Genomic DNA, 21,610 nt, shown 5'->3' on the forward strand with positions numbered 1-21,610 from the left:
CTTTATTTTTATAATGTACATCACTTTGATTTATGTTTTAAAAAAAGCAATTTAGCAAATTCTAATAAACTAAACATAAATATTAGGCACAGTGAGGCACTTGCCTCAGGTGGCAAATTTTAGGGGACAGTAGAAAGCCACCAGTGGCTATGCCCCTGCCATGAATAGACCATTGTGTCTCCCAGGTGAAGAAGCATCTTGCCTCTGGGTGTTGCCACTGGTGATCCTGATGTGTTAATGAATCTGGAGTTATGTAAATAACAAGGTAAAAGTTTAGAAGTGTAAGACTAGAGCCTGCCTTTATGAGGGTCACCTTATAAAGTATTTTCTGTATAAAAAAGCACATTTTCCAGGTGACAATGGCCTTTATACACTGTCAGACTGGAGCTCCTCTCCGGGCTGTCTGCGCTCTAGTTGCACCTCTCCGTGCTGTCTGCAAGCCAGCCGCACCCCTCCGTGCTGTCTGCAATCCAGCCGCACCAATGTCAGACTTCGGCTCCTCTCCGAGCTGTCTGTGCTCTAAATGCACCTCTCCGGGCTGTCTGCAATCCTTGTAAGTTATGCAAACCTCACTCAGGCTTACTCAGTTGCGTTCTCTCCAGCCAGTAGCCCACCCCCTTAGTTCAACCCCTACCGGCTACTGGCAAGTATACGTTTCCTGGTGGAGTCCCCCTCCTTGTAGATTAGCCGCCTAGATTCTTTCCAGTCCGGCTATTAAGTCCCCGACCAGGCCTCTGGCCCGGGCCCTGTTCCTGGCACAGGCCCCTTTCTTTAGGGCCTCTATTCAGAATCAAATGTTTATCACACAATTCAGCTTTTCTCAAGCAACTCTATAAAGTTCCAAAGTTTTCCCCTATGGTATGAATTCCTCTAGGTTAGCACTTCCTACTGGCTACACCTAGAGACCCACCTCCCTCATTTGTCAGCACTAACTCCTGACAACCACCCACTGGGTTAAGGAATTCATACCTTTTGTTATCCAGTACACACAGCACTCTTTCTCCTCCACTGGTGGCCCTGAGCAAAGGCTGAGATATCCATTTCCTCTGATTCCCCTCCCCCTTCCCCCCCTTGCCAATCCATCTGTTCCTCCACTCCCTTCTCCCACAGGTGTTCCTCATCCCCTTCCTCTGACTTCATCTCCCAATCAACCTCCCCCCCCTTTCCCCTCTGAGAGGACTTCTCCTCCCACTCCTGCTTCCTGCTCAGCTCGGGCTTCTGGGACTTGTAGTTCTTATAGCCCCACTCTTTCTTCTTTTGATCTCTGGCGGGCACAGGTAGCCCTTTCCTCCCCCACCCCTCCAATCTGCCGCCCCCTTTCTCACATACCTCCCTCTTTAAGCGATTGCTAGCCCCTTTCTCCAACGTTCCCCGGGCTAGCAACCCGACTCAAGACATCCACATGAGGCAACAACTTCCCTGCTTTATGCTCAATGTGATATTGAAAGGGTTGCAATGCCAGATACCACCTCATCAATCTGGCATTGCTATCTTTCATCCGGGCCAACCACTTTAAAGGGGCATGATCTGTAAACAACTTGAATGTCCGTCCCTCTAGATAGAACTGACATTTTTGTATGGCCCATTTCACGGCTAGACATTCCCTTTCAATAGTGGCATACCTCGTTTCATGAGGGAGCAACTTCCGGCTCAAATACAATACTGGGTGTTCCTCCCCCTCAAAACCCTGCGACAGCACTGCCCCCAACCCGGTGCCCGAAGCGTCCGTGTGTAGGATAAATTCTCTATCAAAATCTACGGCCCTAAGCACAGGTTCCTCACACAGGGCTTGCCGTAGGGCCACAAACGCTCCCTGCTCCACCTCCCCCCACCTTAACCGGTTGGGCCTATCCTTCTTTAACATCTCAGTCAAAGGAGCAGCCAATGTAGCAAAGTGAGGAATGAATCTTCGATAGTATCCCACTAGACCCAAAAAACCCCTCATCAATTTTTTGGTCTCCGGGCGGGGAAACAGTTGAATACTCTCGACTTTACCCTGTAACGGTTTTATCTGGCCATTTCCCACCTTGTAACCCAAATATTTCACCTCTCGTTGCGCAAAATAACATTTTTGGGGATTCAGTGTAAGCCCAGCTTTCCGAAAAGCGTTTAATACCTTCCCCACCTGGAGTAGATGAGACCCCCAGTCTTGGCTATGTATGATGACATCATCTAGATACGCGGCGGCATATGCCTGATGAGGCCTCAACACCTGATCTAACAGGCGTTGGCAAGAGGCCGCCGCCGAATTCAAGCCAAATGGCATCCGCTTGAACTGAAACAGGCCAAGCGGAGTACAAAAGGCTGTCTTGGGCTTAGCTGCAGTAGAGAGCGGAATCTGCCAATAGCCTTTTGTTAAGTCAAGCGTTGACAGAAACCGGGCTGACCCTAGTCGGTCTAGCAGTTCCTCTATCCTCGGCATCGGATAAGCATCCGGGTCCGATAGAGCATTAACTTGCCGAAAATCAATGCAAAACCGCCAGGTTCCATCTGTCTTGGGCACCAGCACTACCGGGCTTGCCCAGGGGCTGTGTGATTCCTCAATCACCCCATATTCCAACATTTCCTTAACCTGCGGATTCACCTCTTGCTGCTTCATGGGGGATAACCTATACGGTCTTTGCCTTACTACCTTTCCCTCCCCCGTTACGATATCGTGCGTAATCAATCTCGTTGCCCCTGGGCAAGGAGTCAGCACATCCTTAAATTCCCCCAAAAGAGCCCTTATCTGCTCCTTTTGGGGTCCCTCTAAATCCTCTCCCACCTGCAACCCCCCTTTAGAATCCATCTCCGATATCTGGGGACCTAGATCCTCCTCCGTTAAATCCTCTGCAGTCGCCCAACAAACCTCCCGGGCCTGCCAAGGTTTGATCAAATTTATATGATAAGTCTGCCTCCTCCCCCGTTCATTCCTCACTTCATACGTGACTGGGCTCAACCGCCTCGTAACTATCATCGGGCCCCTCCAGTTCCCACTAAATTTATGAGGACTATCTGAGACCATGATCAGCACTTTATCCCCTATCGCCACCTCCCGGTCCCGGGTCTTTTTATCATAGGAGACCTTCTGATACTGCTGAGCCGCCTGCCATCTGTCTCTGGAGTAAACCCCCAACCGCCTCAAGCGCCCCTTTAAATCATGAAGGTAAGATAAAGTGGAGAAGAGAACCAACTGAAAGTAACAGGATAGATCATAAGGAATGCCAAGCCAAATGCAAAGCGGAGATAAGGAGGGCAAAAAAGGACTTTGAGAAGAAATTAGCGTTGGAAGCAAAAATACATAGTAAAAATTTTTTTAGATACATTAAAAGCAGGAAACCGGCCAAAGAGTCGGTTGGGCCGCTGGACGAAAATGGTGTTAAAGGGGCGATCAAGGAGGACAAAGCCGTAGCGGAGAAATTAAATGAATTCTTTGCTTCGGTCTTCACCGAGGAGGATTTGGGGGGGACACCGGTGCCGGAAAGAATATTTGAAGCGGGGGAGTCGGAGAAACTAAACAAATTCTCTGTAACCTTGGAGGATGTAATGGGTCAGTTCAGCAAGCTGAAGAGTAGTAAATCACCGGGACCTGATGGTATTCATCCCAGAGTATTAATAGAACTAAAAAATGAACTTGCGGAGCTACTGTTAGAAATATGCAATCTGTCCCTAAAATCGAGTGTAGTACCGGAAGACTGGAGGGTAGCCAATGTTACTCCGATTTTTAAGAAGGGTTCCAGAGGAGATCCGGGAAATTATAGACCGGTGAGTCTGAAGTCGGTGCCGGGCAAGATGGTGGAGGCTATTATTAAGAATAAAATTGCAGAGCATATACAAAAACATGAACTGATGAGACAAAGTCAGCACGGATTTAGTGAAGGGAAGTCTTGCCTCACCAATCTAATGCATTTTTTTGAGGGGGTAAGCAAACATGTGGACAATGGGGAGCCGGTTGATATTGTATATCTGGATTTTCAGAAGGCGTTTGACAAAGTGCCGCACGAAAGACTCCTGAAGAAATTGCAGAGTCATGGAATCGGAGGTAGGGTATTATTATGGATTAAGAACTGGTTGAAAGATAGGAAGCAGAGAGTAGGATTGCGTGGCCAGTATTCTCAGTGGAGGAGGGTAGTTAGTGGGGTCCCGCAGGGGTCTGTGCTGGGTCCGTTGCTTTTTAATGTATTTATAAATGACCTAGAGATGGGAATAACTAGTGAGGTAATTAAATTCACCGATGACACAAAATTATTCAGGGTCGTCAAGTCGCAGGAGGAATGTGAACGATTACAGGAGGACCTTGCGAGACTGGGAGAATGGGCGTGCAAGTGGCAGATGAAGTTCAATGTTGACAAGTGCAAAGTGATGCATGTGGGTAAGAGGAACCCGAATTATAGCTACGTCTTGCAAGGTTCCACGTTAGGAGTTACGGATCAAGAAAGGGATCTGGGTGTCGTCGTCGATGATACGCTGAAACCTTCTGCTCAGTGTGCTGCTGCGGCTAGGAAAGCGAATAGAATGTTGGGTGTTATTAGGAAGGGTATGGAGTCCAGGTGTGCGGATGTTATAATGCCGTTGTATCGCTCCATGGTGCGACCGCACCTGGAGTATTGTGTTCAGTACTGGTCTCCGTATCTCAAAAAAGATATAGTAGAATTGGAAAAGGTACAGCGAAGGGCGACGAAAATGATAGTGGGGATGGGACGACTTTCCTATGAAGAGAGGCTGAGAAGGCTAGGGCTTTTCAGCTTGGAGAAGAGACGGCTGAGGGGAGATATGATAGAAGTGTATAAAATAATGAGTGGAATGGATCGGGTGGATGTGAAGCGACTGTTCACGCTATCCAAAAATACTAGGACTAGAGGGCATGAGTTGAAGCTACAGTGTGGTAAATTTAAAACGAATCGGAGAAAATTTTTCTTCACCCAACGTGTAATTAGACTCTGGAATTCGTTGCCGGAGAACGTGGTACGGGCGGTTAGCTTGACGGAGTTTAAAAAGGGGTTAGATAGATTCCTAAAGGACAAGTCCATAGACCGCTATTAAATGGACTTGGAAAAATTCCGCATTTTTAGGTATAACTTGTCTGGAATGTTTTTACGTTTGGGGAGCATGCCAGGTGCCCTTGACCTGGATTGGCCACTGTCGGTGACAGGATGCTGGACTAGATGGACCTTTGGTCTTTCCCAGTATGGCACTACTTATGTACTTATGTACTTATGGCTTCCGGGGGTACCCATCTTTCTCTCACTATATCCAAGACCCCCCTTGGTGCTCGCCCAAAGAACAACTCGAAGGGAGACACCCCTAGGGAGGCCTGCACACACTCCCTCGTTACATACAGGACAAAGGGCAGCAATTGATCCCATTTCTCCGGGCAAGAGCCCACTCCCTTCCTAAGCAAAGCCTTCAGGGTCTTATTAAATCGTTCTACTAGGCCATTGGTCTGCGGGTGATATGCAGCCGTACAAATGTGAACAATCCCGAAGGCCTCCCATACCTGTGCTAGAACCCGTGATCTAAAGTTGGACCCCCGGTCAGTCAGCACCTCCCGAGGGAATCCTACTTCACAGAAAATGTGAATAAGTTCCGCAGCAATAACCTTAGCTGAAATGCTTCGTAAAGGAATGGCCCACGGGAACCTGGTGGCCATATCCATAATTACTAAGATATAGGAGAACCCCCGAGTCGATTTTGGAAGAGGACCAATTATGTCCATCGCAATCCTCCCTAGGGGGGTCCCTATGCGGGGCAAAGGATGTAAAGGGACTCTCCCTGGACCCTGTTCGGCTACCTTCTGACATAAAGGACAAGACTCACAATACTTTTCAACTTCTTTATATATCCCGGGCCAATAAAAGCGCCGTAACAATTGGGAAACCGTATTCTGAGCTCCTTTATGCCCCCCCAGAGGGTGATCATGAGCTACCCGTAACAGTAGGTTCCTAAATCCCCTCGGCACTACTAACTGGCTCCGTCCCCCCTCCCCTCCGTTTCCTTCAGGTCTCCGAAACAGAAGGCCCTGCTCTATCACAAACCCGGGTCCCTGCACCTCCCTGTCCCCCTCCCTTGCCCGCGCCCAAGCATATTGCAGAGTAGGGTCGGCTTGCTGCTCCCTCCCAAAGGAGGGGAATTGTTCCTGCACCTCCCCTGCCTCCTCAGGGAAATCCGCCGCCTGCTCCAAGTCTTTCATAGACTGAGCCCGCTGACGCTGCCCCGTCTTCTTATGCCCCCCCCGAATCCCTGGTTTTCCCCGGGTTCCCCAATATCTCCATCTGAAACGGAAATATCTGGGCTAAAGCCTGCTCCTGTTCCGTCCCCTCCGCACCCCGTTGGGACCGGGTAACCACTAACCCCTCTCTCTCTTTCAAATATTGTGAAAATGGGGGCCAATCCCTTCCCAAGATAAGGGCCTGAGGCAACCTAGGTAGTACCGCCACCCAGACCCAATGAGCCCCCAAAGGGCCTACGATCCTCACCTGCCGCAACGGGTATCTAGTGGAAGCCCCATGCACACACTGTATGGTGACCTCTCGCCCTTTCTTCCCCCCTCTCCCAACTCCCTTCTCCCTGATCCTCTCCCACAAGGACTGGGCAAGCACAGTTTGGTCTGCTCCAGAGTCCACCAGCCCCTCCACCCCCACCCCCATCACTTCTACCCGTTGGCAAAACTCCCGCCTGCCCCCCTTCCCCCCTCCTGCCACCAATTGTAACTTCACAACACAGTCTCTCCTCACATGGCCCTTCCGCCCACAACGATAACACATTCTTTCTTCCCCTTTACTCCCCTCCCAAACTCTCATGCCCCTACCTTCTGGAACCTGAGGCCCTTTTGGAACTCCCAACCCCCCTCCCGGCGGGGTTCCCTTGTGGGCACAATGCTGTGACTCTAGGAAACAATCCAGGCTCTGGATTGCCTCCTCGAGGGTACTGCAGCCCCGTTTAATCAAGTCAACCTGGAGCCCTCTAGGTAAGGACTCCAAGAACTGCTCCAGCACCAGGTCTTCCATTACCTGCTGCATGGACCGTCTTTCAGGCTCTAACCATTTTCCCGCCAAATCACTTAGTTTCTGAGCAAGTACCCTAGGTGTCTCTCCCTCCACCCACCTGAACTCCCGAAACCTCCTGCGGTACGTCTGCTTGCTTAGCCCAAACCTATCCAAAATAGCGGCTTTCAGCCTTGTGTAGTCTGTTATTTGTCCCGTGGGTAGGGCCCGAAAAGCCGCTAAAGCTTCCCCAGCCAGCGCAGGAGCTAGTCTTAGGGTCCATTGCTCCTGAGGCCATCCTGCTGTCACCGCCACCCTCTCAAAGGCCCCCAGATAATCTTCGATATTATCCACTTCAGTTAATTTTCCCCAAGGTAACCAGTTCACCCCCACAGGTCCTACCAGTCCAGCAGTCCCTTCGCCCCGCAAGGTTGTCCCACTTTCGCTAGGTCCGGACATTCTGCCTCCAGCCCGCAGGAATTCCTGAAATAGGTCCAAAAGTGGCTGCTGCTGTGCTCGGGAGGCTGCCAACGACTCCTCCATAAGTTTATGTGCCATCTCTTGTTGCTTTTGAAATTGGTGAGTCATAAAGGCAAACATCTCTTTCGGATCCATCTCGATAACTTTAATCTTCTTCCTATAAAAAAACACAAGAGAAAAACAAGACCCAAGTGTGGACTTTCACAACACTTCCACTTCGCACTCCAATCCCCCCCTGCTCCCCATATGCTCACCGGCAGCAGGAGGTTTGTTCGCCTCTGGGTTCAAGCTCCCCAGCTTTCTGGTCTGGCTCGATCCTCCGCCCTCCTCCTCGGCTTACTGGAACCCGGGCTCGACCGATCCCACCACTGCCACCAAATGTCAGACTGGAGCTCCTCTCTGCAAGCCAGCCGCACCCCTCCGTGCTGTCTGCAATCCAGCCGCACCAATGTCAGACTTCGGCTCCTCTCCGAGCTGTCTGTGCTCTAAGTGCACCTCTCCGGGCTGTCTGCAATCCTTGTAAGTTATGCAAACCTCACTCAGGCTTACTCAGTTGCGTTCTCTCCAGCCAGTAGCCCACCCCCTTAGTTCAACCCCTACCGGCTACTGGCAAGTATACGTTTCCTGGTGGAGTCCCCCTCCTTGTAGATTAGCCGCCTAGATTCTTTCCAGTCCGGCTATTAAGTCCCCGACCAGGCCTCTGGCCCGGGCCCTGTTCCTGGCACAGGCCCCTTTCTTTAGGGCCTCTATTCAGAATCAAATGTTTATCACACAGTTCAGCTTTTCTCAAGCAACTCTATAAAGTTCCAAAGTTTTCCCCTATGGTATGAATTCCTCTAGGTTAGCACTTCCTACTGGCTACACCTAGAGACCCACCTCCCTCATTTGTCAGCACTAACTCCTGACAACCACCCACTGGGTTAAGGAATTCATACCTTTTGTTATCCAGTACACACAGCACTCTTTCTCCTCCACTGGTGGCCCTGAGCAAAGGCTGAGATATCCATTTCCTCTGATTCCCCTCCCCCTTCCCCCCCTTGCCAATCCATCTGTTCCTCCACTCCCTTCTCCCACAGGTGTTCCTCATCCCCTTCCTCTGACTTCATCTCCCAATCAACCTCCCCCCCCTTTCCCCTCTGAGAGGACTTCTCTTCCCACTCCTGCTTCCTGCTCAGCTCGGGCTTCTGGGACTTGTAGTTCTTATAGCCCCACTCTTTCTTCTTTTGATCTCTGGCGGGCACAGGTAGCCCTTTCCTCCCCCACCCCTCCGATCTGCCGCCCCCTTTCTCACAACACACATGCAGGAGTATGCATGCATGCAAACATAGGAAAAGTAGCCTGTGGTGGTGTAGGTGTGTGTTTTGAACGTGTGCAGGTCAAATTTCAGCGCCTGGAAAAAAAGGCATTTCTTTTTGTGGCTGAAAATGGACATGCGACAAAATTAAAATCAGTGTACGTCCATTTTGGGGCTGAGACCTTACCACAACCCATTGACTTAGTGGTAAGGTCTCATGCGATAACCGGACAGTAAGCGGCCAGCGCACGTAAACTGCCGATTACCGCCGGTTAAGTGTCACGTGATAGAAAATAGAAAATACCGTGTGTTTTGGATGCATGTCAAAAATGGAATTACCACCCAGGGTATGCAGTACTAGTTTCAATTTGGCATGTGTTGGACGTGTGAAGGCGCCTACGCCCCTTAGTAAAAGGCCCCCATAGTTCTTGGTAAGATTGCATGTAGTTGGTGTGCTTTACACACAGACAGTCCCAGAGGTGCAAAGGGGACAGAGTAGGTTCAGTGCATGTGTGTCCTCTGTGAAATACTCAGAGTACTGCCATACTTTTACAGCTCAGAGCAAGTGTTAATTTGTGTGAGAGGATCTGTGCACTGGGGGGGGGGGAAGTTTCATAAAGATACATAGAGGGCATTTTCGAAAGAAACGTCTAAGTTGGAATTTGTACGTCTTTGTAGAACATCCAAATTCGGAGGTGGGGAAAAGGTCATTTTCAAAAAAAGATGGACGTCCATCTTTGTGTTTGAAAATACCTTGGACGTCCTTGGATTTGGACGTCTTTGATTTTCAGCCATTTTTGAAGCCAAAGACGTCCAAGTCTAAAATGTCCAAATTGAAGCCATTTGGACGTGGGAGGAGCCAGCATTTTTAGTACACTGGGCCCCCTAACATGCCAGGACAGAATCGGGCACCCTAGAGGGCACTGCAGTGGACTTCATAAACTGCGCCCAGGTACACAGTTCCATTACTTTGTCTGTTGAGCCCCCTAAAACCCACTACCCCCCAACTGTACACCACTACCATAGCCCTTACAGGTGAAGGGGGCACCTATATGTCTGTACGGAGGGTTTCTGTTGGGTTTTGGAGGGCTTGCTGTTTCCTCCACAAATGTAACAGGTAGGGGGGTAAGGGCCTGGGCCCACCTGTATGAAGTGCACTGCACCTACTACTAAACTACTCCAGGGACCTGCATGCTGCTGTAATGGACCTGAGTATGACATCTGAGGCTGGCATAGAGGCTGGCAAGTAATATTTTTAATCATGTTTTATGAGGGTGGGATGGGGTTACTGATCACTGGGGGAGTAATGGGAGGTCATCCCTGATTCCCTCCAGTGGTCATCTGGTCATTTTGGGCACCTTTTTGTGCCTTATTCGTAATAAAAACAGGTCTAGGTGAAAACATCCAAGTTTTAGTCCTGGACGTCTTTGTATTGTTCCATTACGGCTCAAAGACGTCCAAGTCATAGGAACGCCCAAGTCCCGCCTTGAACATGCCTCCGATACGCCCCCTTGAGATTTGGACGTCCTTGCGACGGACTTCAGGGAAAGACGTCCAAAATCGGGTTTCAGTTACACCGATTTGGACGTCTCTGTGAGATGGACGGCTAAGTGCCGATTTATGTCACTTTTTGGACGTCCATCTCTTTCGAAAATGAGCCTGATAGACACCTATGTTGCAATCATAACATAGGTGCTTTAAAAAAAAAAAAAAAATTATTATGTGCCCTGTTTTTAATTTACCCTCCAGCAGTTGCACAGAAAGGATAATATAACAGTATGAGGAAAAGCAGAAAGACTACAGGCACAGGATGAAAGGGTGTGAATAAGGCTATGAATGAAGAACTTGGGAGTGAGAGTGCTACATGTTATTTTCACTTTATTAATGATTACAGCATATCCACTGCTAAACCTTCTTTTACTGTGACCTGGGAATGTCCACACTGATACCAAAAAGACCGCTCTAGCAAAAATAACTAACTGGTGCTTGTTTTTTAAAAAAATGGAGAAAAAAACCCTCAGAAACCATAAGCCAAATTGCCTGAAGGTTTAGAGCGTGGTTAGGACTGATCTTACATCAACTTGTAACACACGCTACAGTTCGATCATTGGGCCAAAAAACTCCATTTTGAAAAAAAGGGGCTCATGGAGTTTTTAATCGCCTCAATATTAAATTGTTGGTAAACAAATTGGTTTTCTTTCAGTGAGTTCATATATAAAGATTCAAAGTCATTCAAATACTTTTTCAAAAGATTATCGCATCAGCATATCAGGAAAATAACACTTAGCTTTTTAATGTGTTAGAACCAGGCACTCGTCGCTGTCCGTTCTACGGGAACCCGTTTCGCCTAGAAACGTGGCTTCTTCAGGAACGGAGTGCTGTAAGAGTATGCTGAAATCTAAGGTAAACAAAAATCATAGCGTAATCATAAAATGAAAGAAAACGATATAGTAATTGCACACCTAAAACTCACACCACGGTCAAACGAACTTTTAGCTAGACGTCTCCAGTGCTTCAAGATGGCGCCTTGGCGTCCACGTACAGTCAGCTGACTAAAATACTATCATGCATGTTACGTATCAGGCGTTAGTAAAAGTAATGCCAATCAATGGCATTATTCAGCCCGTTAGGTTCCAAAGTATCGAGTTCAAAGATCTACCTTGCCTCCCTTCTTAATAAAGTCAATTTCCGATTGCCTCCTCTATGATGTGCTCCCACCTGATCTAAAACTGAACAACGTAAATCTTCAAATTTGTGTTTTAAAGAAATACAGTGTTGCACAATTGGTTCTTTAACAGCGGATCTACGGATATTGGATCTGTGTTCCATGATCCTCACTTTTAATGGTCTGGTTGTCATGCCAATATAGATCTTGTTACAAGGACAGCAAAGGGAGTATATGACATGATCAGAAAAACAGTTTGTAAATTGCGATAACTTATGAATCCTGTTAGTTTTGGGATTGACGAACTGTTTAGTTTGTTCAGTAATATGACATATTTGACAATGTCCACATTTGTAATGTCCTAAAACTTGTTTCATATTGGCAATGGGAAGACTTACGTCTGCTGGGCTAACAATTTCTTTGATGTTATTCGTCCTGGCAAACGCAATACGTAAATTGGTATTTTCAAATGCACTCATTGATCTCATAATGTCCCATCTGTGTTTGATCAGATTCGCAAGATAGGGACTGTGCTCAGTGTAACGCATGACCATAGTGAGATTGTTTTCTTCTGTTTGACATTTTGACGTACTTCTCAAGAGTAAATCTCTGTCGTTGCACTTGGCCCTGCGATTTTTTTGAGGTCAGACTTAGAATAGCCCCTCTTCAATAAATTGGACATTAGTTCTTCTGCCTGAATTTTAAACATAGACAGGTCGGTACAGATGCGTCTTAACCTTAGCATTTGAGAAAAAGGAAGACTGTTTTTGAGATGTGTAGGATGGCAGCTTGAGTTGTGAAGAAATGTGTTTCGATCCGTGCTTTTCTTGAATACTTTGGTGACAAATTTATTGGAAACAATGTTAATCTCCACGTCTAGATAATGGATACAATTATGTGAGTGCTGTTCAGTAAACTGAATGTCCTGATGACAACTGTTCAGCCAACGCATGAACCGCTGAAGGTCTAACTCTGTGCCCCCCCAAAGCATAAAAATGTCATCTATATACCTCCACCAGTGTAGTATGACATGATGGAATGGGGAACAAGCAATCCATGTTGATTCAAAATTGGACATATAGAGATTTGCTATTGACGGGGCAAAAGTTGCCCCCATCGCTACCCCACTGGTTTGTAGGTACATCTTGTCAAGGAACAGGAAGTAATTTTCTTTCATCGCTATCCCTGCTAGTGTTAATAGAAATTCTGTGGGTATAGCGTGTGGTCTGACTCTTTTGTCCAATGTTGATTTGATTGTATCAAGTGCCTCATCTTGAGGTATGGTGGTATATAAAGAACATATGTCTAGGGTGACCATCAGGACATTATCAGAGACAAAGTTTACCTCCTAAAGTTTACAAAGGAAGTGGGTTGTATCCCTGATATAAGATGGATATTTGGATACTTCTGTCCTTAAAAAAGTATCGATAAAGGTTGACAAAGGTTCTAAGATTGAATTTCTGCCAGACAGAATAGGTCTGCCTGGAGGATTGGTCAATCGTTTGTGTACTTTAGGCAAAAAGTACATAGTTGGAATAATAGGATGTTGACAACATAAGAATTTTTTATCCTTCGGAGTGATAAAGCCTTCATTAAGTGCTTTGTTGGTTATTCTATTGATGAGCGACTGTAATCTCTTAGTTGGATTTAATGTCAATCTCTTATAATATCTGGTGTCATTCAATTGTCTAAGTCCTTCATCGATGTAATCACTCCGGTTTTGAAGAACGATTGCTCCGCCCTTGTCTGCCTTTTTTATGATGATTTTGTCATCATTTCTGAGGTCCTTAAGTGCATTCATTTCATCTCTGGTGATATTGTAGTTTTTTTGATGTAGAACGCCTCTTTCTGATTTTAAGTCCTCCAGGTCTTTGAGGACCATGCTTTTAAACGTCTGAAGTGCCGGAGCCTGTGGAACAGAGGGTTTCCAGGTAGACTTGGGTCTAACAATGGTCTTATCATATGTGTCTTCTTGATTTTGGAAGAAAAGTTTAAGCTCTAATTTTCTAATAAACTTTTCCAGATCAATATGAAATTGGAAATCATTGAAATGAGTAGACGGAACGAAAGAAAAACCTTTGAGCAGGACTGTTTGTTCTATTGAAGTAAGTTCTCTGCTTGATAAATTGATGACCACCAGTTCTATTTTTGAGACCTTGTCCATGGTCTGTTCCGCTGACCTATGTAGCCTCGTCTGCCTCCTCTTCCCCTGCGTTGAAATCTGTTCCCTAAAAAACTTTTTTATTGGTGTCAGAGGATTCACCGGTACTGCTCAAAGACGATGATGATTCGTAAGCTGTGGTCGATTTCTTATCTGTGATTATTTCTACTTCCGTTCGCATCCACGGGTAAACATTATTTGAAGAATAATCTTTTTCATCTCTGGTTAGTTTTTTCAATTTTGATTTTTTAACATTGTCGCGAAATTTGTCTATATTTTCCTTGAGGAGAAGATGTTGTTTGTCAAAATCAGCTGATGTAATGTTATTTTTAATTTTGATCAGGTCATTGTCTAATTCAGTTTTGAGATTGTTCAAGTCAGTTTGACTTTTTTCAATTATTAATAACATCAAATCGAGTGAACACTTGTTTAATATACCATTCCATTTATCAACAAAGTCACCATCCACTGTATAACACTGAGGAGCTTTATTGATACGTAGACCACGAGGGATCTTTTCTCTCTTACAGTATTCAATTAATAAACCACTGTTCAATTCGATTTTGATGATATTTTTATATTTTAAAGTAATGTCATTCCAACCGTTCTCAGTGGTTGAAGCAGATGTGTGGGTGGCAAATTCTGAAGGGAGACTGAGTAAATCCTTTACTCGATCATTGGAAAAGCTAAAGCCGGAAGACCATGGATTCTGTGACATCCTGCTGAGATCTTTATGGATACAATCAAACTGAACAAAAGCAGTATTCTAGAGCAAAAAAAGTAACCTAATACCAAAAAGACCGCTCTAGCAAAAATAACTAACTGGTGCTTGTTTTTTTAAAAAATGGAGAAAAAAACCCTCAGAAACCATAAGTCAAATTGCCTGAAGGTTTAGAGCGTGGTTAGGACTGATCTTACATCAACTTGTAACACACGCTACAGTTCGATCATTGGGCCAAAAAACTCCATTTTGAAAAAAAGGGGCTCATCGAGTTTTTAATCGCCTCAATATTAAATTGTTGGTAAACAAATTGGTTTTCTTTCAGTGAGTTCATATATAAAGATTCAAAGTCATTCAAATACTTTTTCAAAAGATTATCGCATCAGCATATCAGGAAAATAACACTTAGCTTTGTAATGTGTTAGAACCAGGCACTCGTCGCTGTCCGTTCTACTGTACGTGGACGCCAAGGCGCCATCTTGAAGCATTGGAGACGTCTGGCTAAAAGTACGTTTGACCGTGGTGTGAGTTTTAGGTGTGCAATTACTATATCGTTTTCTTTCATTTTATGATTACGCTATGATTTTTGTTTACCTTAGATTTCAGCATACTCTTACAGCACTCCGTTCCTGAAGAAGCCACGTTTCTAGGCGAAACGGGTTCCCGTAGAACGGACAGCGACGAGTGCCTGGTTCTAACACATTAAAAAGCTAAGTGTTATTTTCCTGATATGCTGATGCGATAATCTTTTGAAAAAGTATTTGAATGACTTTGAATCTTTATATATGAACTCACTGAAAGAAAACCAATTTGTTTACCAACAATTTAATATTGAGGCGATTAAAAACTCCATGAGCCCCTTTTTTTCAAAATGGAGTTTTTTGGCCCAATGATCAAACTGTAGCGTGTGTTACAAGTTGATGTAAGATCAGTCCTAACCACGCTCTAAACCTTCAGGCAATTTGGCTTATGGTTTCTGAGGGTTTTTTTCTCCATTTTTTAAAAAAACAAGCACCAGTTAGTTATTTTTGCTAGAGCGGTCTTTTTGGTATTAGGTTACTTTTTTTGCTCTAGAATACTGCTTTTGTTCAGTTTGATTGTATCCATAATGTCCACACTGATCTCATTTCCTTCCTCTCTCTGCCACCTAATGAATTCAAGACATCAGTGATCGAAGAAATGAAGACATTAAAGGTTTCTATATTTACAAGTCAAGTCAGGGATTGCTGTAAAGTTTGTAATGTGTTATAGGTCAGTGGAATCTATAATGTGCTCCTTTCTCCATTTCCTCTTTCAGATAGAGCAAAGAAAATTTAACAAGGTTTCCAACTCCACCTACTGCATCTTCATGGTGAACAAGCCTTATGCCATCACATGCTCGGTGGTAGCGTTCTACATTCCATTTTTCCTGATGGTGCTGGCCTATTACAGGATCTACATCACAGCCAGAGAACATGCACGTCAAATTAGGGTGCTACAGCGAGCCGGGGCACCCACGGACCACCGGCAGCAGCATCCCGACCAACACAGCAACCACCGCATGAGAACCGAAACCAAAGCGGCCAAAACACTCTGTATTATCATGGGCTGCTTCTGCCTCTGCTGGGCCCCGTTTTTTATCACTAACGTAGTGGATCCTTTCATTAATTATAGCGTACCCGGACAGTTATGGACGGCATTTCTCTGGCTGGGCTACATTAACTCAGGCTTGAATCCGTTCTTGTATGCTTTTTTGAACAAGTCTTTCAGACGTGCCTTCCTCATCATTTTGTGCTGTGGCGATGAACGATATCGAAGGCCTTCCATCTTGGGACAGGCAGTTCCATGTTCCACCACAACTATAAATGGATCAACACATGTGCTAAGGTGAGTGCTTGCCTTGCTAGATGGCAACTTGATTGGCTAGGCAGGTGGCAATTGACGGCTTCACTATTGCAATAGGCGCTGGCACAAAAGACCTCTTTCTTATAACATGTCTTTATCACAAAAAAGGCTGCATTGATTATTCTTCATAAACATAATCTTTCCTGTCTTTCCTCCTCTTCTGTTGTCATAGGCAAAGCTAACACATTGCATGTTATGATTATGTATGTATGAATATATCACAGTGACTGACATCTCCATTTGTTTACAGAGAGCTGCCCACAGAATTCAGAGGAACAGAGTTGTTTTAGCCTGCTCTCTGAGCTCTCATGCATACACACCCACACCTCTCTATCTGTCTATTTATCTATCTATACATTATCCCCCAGATTCTATCTAGCACGCCTAGAGATCTGCGCCAAAATCCAAGCAGATTCTATAACAATGCGTGCAACTTAACAAGCTAATGAGCGCTGATAACAGCACTTAACAAGCAATAATGGACACTAATAGAATTTACGCATACAACTCGCTAAGCATATTCCGTAACAAAGTGCACTGAACTTCTAACGCACGCAGGCAAAAAGGGGCATTTCATGGGCATTCTAAAATTTACACACATAGTTATAGAATATGGCCCAGTACGTGTAAATCTATGCACTGGGATTTATGCCACATTTTCACTGGTGTAAATGGATGTAGTATTGTTTTAGGCACTGAGGTATCGACTAAGTGTATTCTATAATCAGTGTTGATTATAGAATATGCTTAGTCAGTACTGATTTCAGTCCCGATTTTTAGGCGCCATATCTAGAAGCTCCTCCTATTTGTGTATATAATGAGGCATTTTCATTGGTGGATGCTGATGCAAAGATTTGTTTATGTTCCTGAGATTAGGAAGTTCATTTTTACAGATTTTATTAATTTGATGAGATTTTTTTCTCTCTGAATTGTCACAGTCATACAGTTACTAAAGATTACTAATGGTCTTGCCTGCCATTAGAAAAAAAAAGACAGGGATCATTCCAGAGGTCTGTGGGGCACTTGGGATTGCTTTAGTATTCTGCATGGGACCCCTTTTCCCATCTTCTTCATCTATTCCATCAACCTTTTTTTTTTCCTGAAGATATGTAGAGCTGATTTTTATTATGTCCACTTTTTGTTGCTGATGAGTTGGACATAGTGTATTTCCTGGGGGTGAGATGGGAGAGTGGAATCTTTTGGGTTTTGGTGTGAATGTTTTTAGTGTTTGGAAGTCATTTGGTAATGTCTACTGGATGTTTGTTGTCCTGACTGTGTACTTCCTCTTTATAAAGAAGGTAATTTTGAAAGGCATTTCTGTGTGTGGAAATGGAGCTTATGAATATTTCCCATCCTACGTGCAGGGAAACTTGGACAGACGATAAGCTGTTTGTATAAATTAACTCATACTAGGGAGCTGCGTTCCTAGGGCTATTTTCAGAAGTATGCTCACAAGTCTGTCTGACCTGCACAAATAGCAGAAGCAGTTTCTACAGGTACTTACTTTTTTCAACTCAGTTTTCAAAAATCAATGTCAAATCTGGGAGTTAAAAGTGCCTGCTAATCTTTCATTTCTGGGCAGATTTTGAAAGCTGTCCCCTATGTTTTAATGTCAGCTCTCAGAGAGATTGTTCACTTCTTTCGGTGTTTTTCTAGAAAAGTGGCTTATAAAATCTTTAAATAAAAGTAAGTAGATAAAAATAAGAGTGAACTTGATGGATTAATGTCATGAACCCTGCATAGCATTTAAGTGTCTTCTGCAGGCAGGACTGATCTTAGAGTACAGTGATCATCTTGGGCACGGTGTGGGTGTGATGAAGTGGGTCAGTAGCAGGTGTGGTGGTGGGGGGGGGGGGGGGGGTGGTAAGAGAGAGAGAGAGGGGGGAAGCACATGCTGGCTGGGGTCAGGAAATCCACCACCCTCATCCTTTGTCAGTCTGGCACCTTATATCTTTTCTACTACTACTACAAATCATTTCTATAGCGCTACCTCACAGACACCCCTTTTGTGGCATCCTTCAGTTTTGCTAGGCAGGCACTTTCTTCATTTACTTTGCTATTAACAGATTGAGTATCTAAACTTGTTCTTTCATCCCTTTTGTTTTTCATGCGTTCTTCCACATCCTTTTTTAGTCTTCTATGACTAGATTTAAATAGTTTTGATTTAGGATGGGGCTGGGCACCTCATGGGGGGAGGATACCATTGATGGTTCCCACCTGGGAGCTCTGTCCACTTGGCCTTATTCTGTGGAATCCACAGCCTCCCATACTGCTGTGTCTCTGTTTCGTTAGTAAGAACTCTCTGTATTACTGTATCGTGCTCTAAAAGCATTGTGTGCTACTCTGTTTCATGGTGCTGGCAAAGTCTTACACTAAATAATGGTTCCTAAGTGTGTGTGTGGCAGAGACAATGCCCTACAGTAAAGGTATTCTGGAAAATGTTATATTCTAACTGTGAGAGCTGAGATTGGAGTTGTGGGTCTCTTCGTTTGACTGTAGGATTTGGATTTTAGAGTTTTCCAAATCTGAGCTCAAGGCAGGTTATATTCAGGTATGTCCTTTCCCAAATGGGCTCACAGTTTAAGTTGTACCTGGTGCAAAGGAGGGTAAAATGACTTGTCCAAGTCACAGAAAATGTTGGAGGGAAAAGCAGGGTTTGACCCCCTGGCTTCTCAGTTCACAACCCACTTCTCTAGCTACTAAGCTGCCAATGAAAAAGACATTCTGGCAGACATGATGACTGGATTAGGAAGAGCCATCTGAAGCCCCTGCATCTCAATTAATGGCAATAAAACATGGATATCTGATTTACATGTGCTTGGCAGCATTTATATACAGCTCTGCTACTGTTGTGAAGCTTCCTGCAGCCAGTCTGCTCCTGCTGATAGAATCAGAGGCTACTGTTACAATAATTCTAACAGTAACCTTTGAGAAGACTATGCTTTATCTCTGCAGAATACCTGTAATAATGGAAAGGAGGATATGGAGAACCATGTTGAATGAAAAGCAGTTCTTGTAATGATAGAGAAAGATTTGATGACTGGGGAAATATACCAAGTAGTGAAGCAGCAAAATAAGAATCTGAATGCTGATACCGAGTTAGTGAAGAAATACTCTTAGACTCTTTGAATATAAATTCTTAATTAATGTCCACCTTCAGTACTACTACTACTACTTAACATTTCTAGAGCGCTACTAGGGTTACGCAGCGCTGTACAGTTTAACAAAGAAGGACAGTCCCTGCTCGAAGGAGCTTACAATCTAAAGGACGAAATGTCAAGTTGGGGCAGTCAAGATTTCCTGAATAGAGGAGTAGTGGTTAGGTGCCGAAGGTGACATTGAAGAGGTGGGCTTTGAGCAAGGATTTGAAGATGGGCAGGGAGGGGGCCTGGCGTATGGGCTCAGGGAGTTTATTCCAAGCATGGGGTGAGGCGAGGCAGAAAGGGCGGAGCCTGGAGTTGGAGTTCAGAACTCCAAAGATGTCGTCAACTGAGTATGCTGTGCAATGAAAGTTATTGAGGTTCCACGTGACTCCCAGGTCATGGCAAACATCAATATCCACTGTTACTGATGAAACTGGACTTAAAGGAGATGGGAAAGGAGGGATAGGAACAAGTTTGATGAAGGAAGAGATGAGTGAGGAAATGGAAGGGGAAACCAGAGACCATGAGGGCATGGGCAGTGCACCCTCATTTACTCACACTGCCAAGCCTTCACCTACTCACACACATCTCTTTCCTTCTTTCACACACCACCCACTTCCTCCCATGGATGCAGACTTATCCATTCATACTTATCTCATGCAATCAGCAGCAGACACACCCGAACATACACAATTCCATTCATACTATACCTACAATACATAGACAGCCTGCTCCCTCCCCCCCCCCCCCCAGTTCTATAACATAAGCCCCATTTCTACGGCTCAGGAATTGGAGATTAGGGAGCCTTTAAGTAGGAGGCCACTTTGAATGGGCAGCTTTTCTGGGTGGAAGGATGAGTAAGGTGATGAATTAGGAGATGCCACTGAAGGAATATTTAGGGAAGATGGCGGGCTAGGATGTATAATGATATATGTAATGGAAGGGAGGGCCAGGAGTCTGCTACATTGTACACCAACATTTTTGTCTGTCTCACCATAAAGCTGTGCTGAATGGCATCAGTCAGAGAAGCAGCACCCTCGCAGGTACCATGGCATGGGTCACTTTGATAGCTGGTTCTGCAGGACTTGGAGAAAGGGAATGCAAAGAAGAACCTAAGGATGGGCTTTCATGTTTTTATGTGCACCTCTTAACGACACTGAGGAAAACCCTTAAAAGATTCCTGGGAAGAACATGTGAAACAACATGACATGAAACTGTGTGTGCTCTACACCCCTAAAAGAGTGTAGTATCAGGGCCGAGCTGCGACTGCGCTCTGGACCTCTTCTGGTCCTGGAACTCATCATAGTATGTATTTCCTTGTAGATGACCTAAAATTAGTTTGCAGTACATATGCTGTGCACGCAGATTTTTCTTTTTTTTGTACAGAATGCTTTCCTTTTTTAATTTTGACCTTTAAAGTGCTCCGTATGAGTCAGATACATCATCTTTCTTGACGGCAATAATTTTACAATCCTTTGTGGTGGGATTTGCCTCCCACACAATCAGCCGAGAGCACCCTGTTCATTTTCTTATTTTTCTGACACCGTCTACTATTAAATCTAGTGATAATAAGATAAGTTTCCCTATCCCCAGCTCCCTCTCACTCTCAAACACACATAATGTGCTCTGTGATCTGGGACTCTGGTGATGAGATCCTCTTGAGACTTTGATTGCCACTCTGCCATGTTTGGTCTTGGAATGAAATCTCATGTATTTAAAGGCACGAGGTGTTTTAATCAACAACAAAACTGTTCAACTTAATTTCTTCCTCTCTCTTTGACATTTTCCGCTCTTTGTTTTGCTGCCTCCCATTTCTTCCAGGCTCCTCTCTTTATACCCTCCATCCCTATTTCAGGTCTTTCACTCCCCTTGTTGGTCTGGGGATCTGTGTGAACTGCTGAGACTTCCTAAATTATAGCAGCTTCTTCTGTGTTAGACAGGTGGACTAAACTTATACATTATAAAAACACATGAAATTGATTGCCCTCATTTCTACTAAAGGTACTGAGCACATATGCACATATTACCTTTTCGTAACTGTGTCACATAAGACAGGTCCAGAGCTCAGAGCACCTTAAAAGGATTCAGGATAATTTATTTGTGCTCATACTTAAGGGGTCAGCACCTGTAGGGATGCACATTCATTAATGCACGTTTAATTCATCAATATACCCCTAATGTTAACCTATGAACTGACGTACATAAAGTTGTAATGCCCTTGAAACATTTTTATATTAATGTATGATATGAATTGAAAATAAATCTGAAAATCCAGAAAAAACTAAATGAATTGGAAAAAA

General features: G+C 44.8%; 1 protein-coding gene across 1 annotated transcript in view; it reads left to right on the forward strand.

Annotated features, from left to right (window-relative positions):
• The window catches only part of HTR4 (5-hydroxytryptamine receptor 4), a 240,107-nt gene that overhangs the window by 144,907 nt on the left and 73,590 nt on the right, over window positions 1-21,610 (forward strand). Inside the window, exons 6-7 of the mRNA XM_030213021.1 lie at window positions 15,445-15,477; window positions 15,581-16,149. Of these exons, the coding sequence (XP_030068881.1) occupies window positions 15,445-15,477; window positions 15,581-16,149 (602 nt within the window). The remainder of the gene's footprint in view (window positions 1-15,444; window positions 15,478-15,580; window positions 16,150-21,610) is intronic.

The sequence above is a fragment of the Microcaecilia unicolor genome, chromosome 8, assembly GCF_901765095.1.
Source record: "Microcaecilia unicolor chromosome 8, aMicUni1.1, whole genome shotgun sequence".
Taxonomy (NCBI): domain Eukaryota; kingdom Metazoa; phylum Chordata; class Amphibia; order Gymnophiona; family Siphonopidae; genus Microcaecilia; species Microcaecilia unicolor.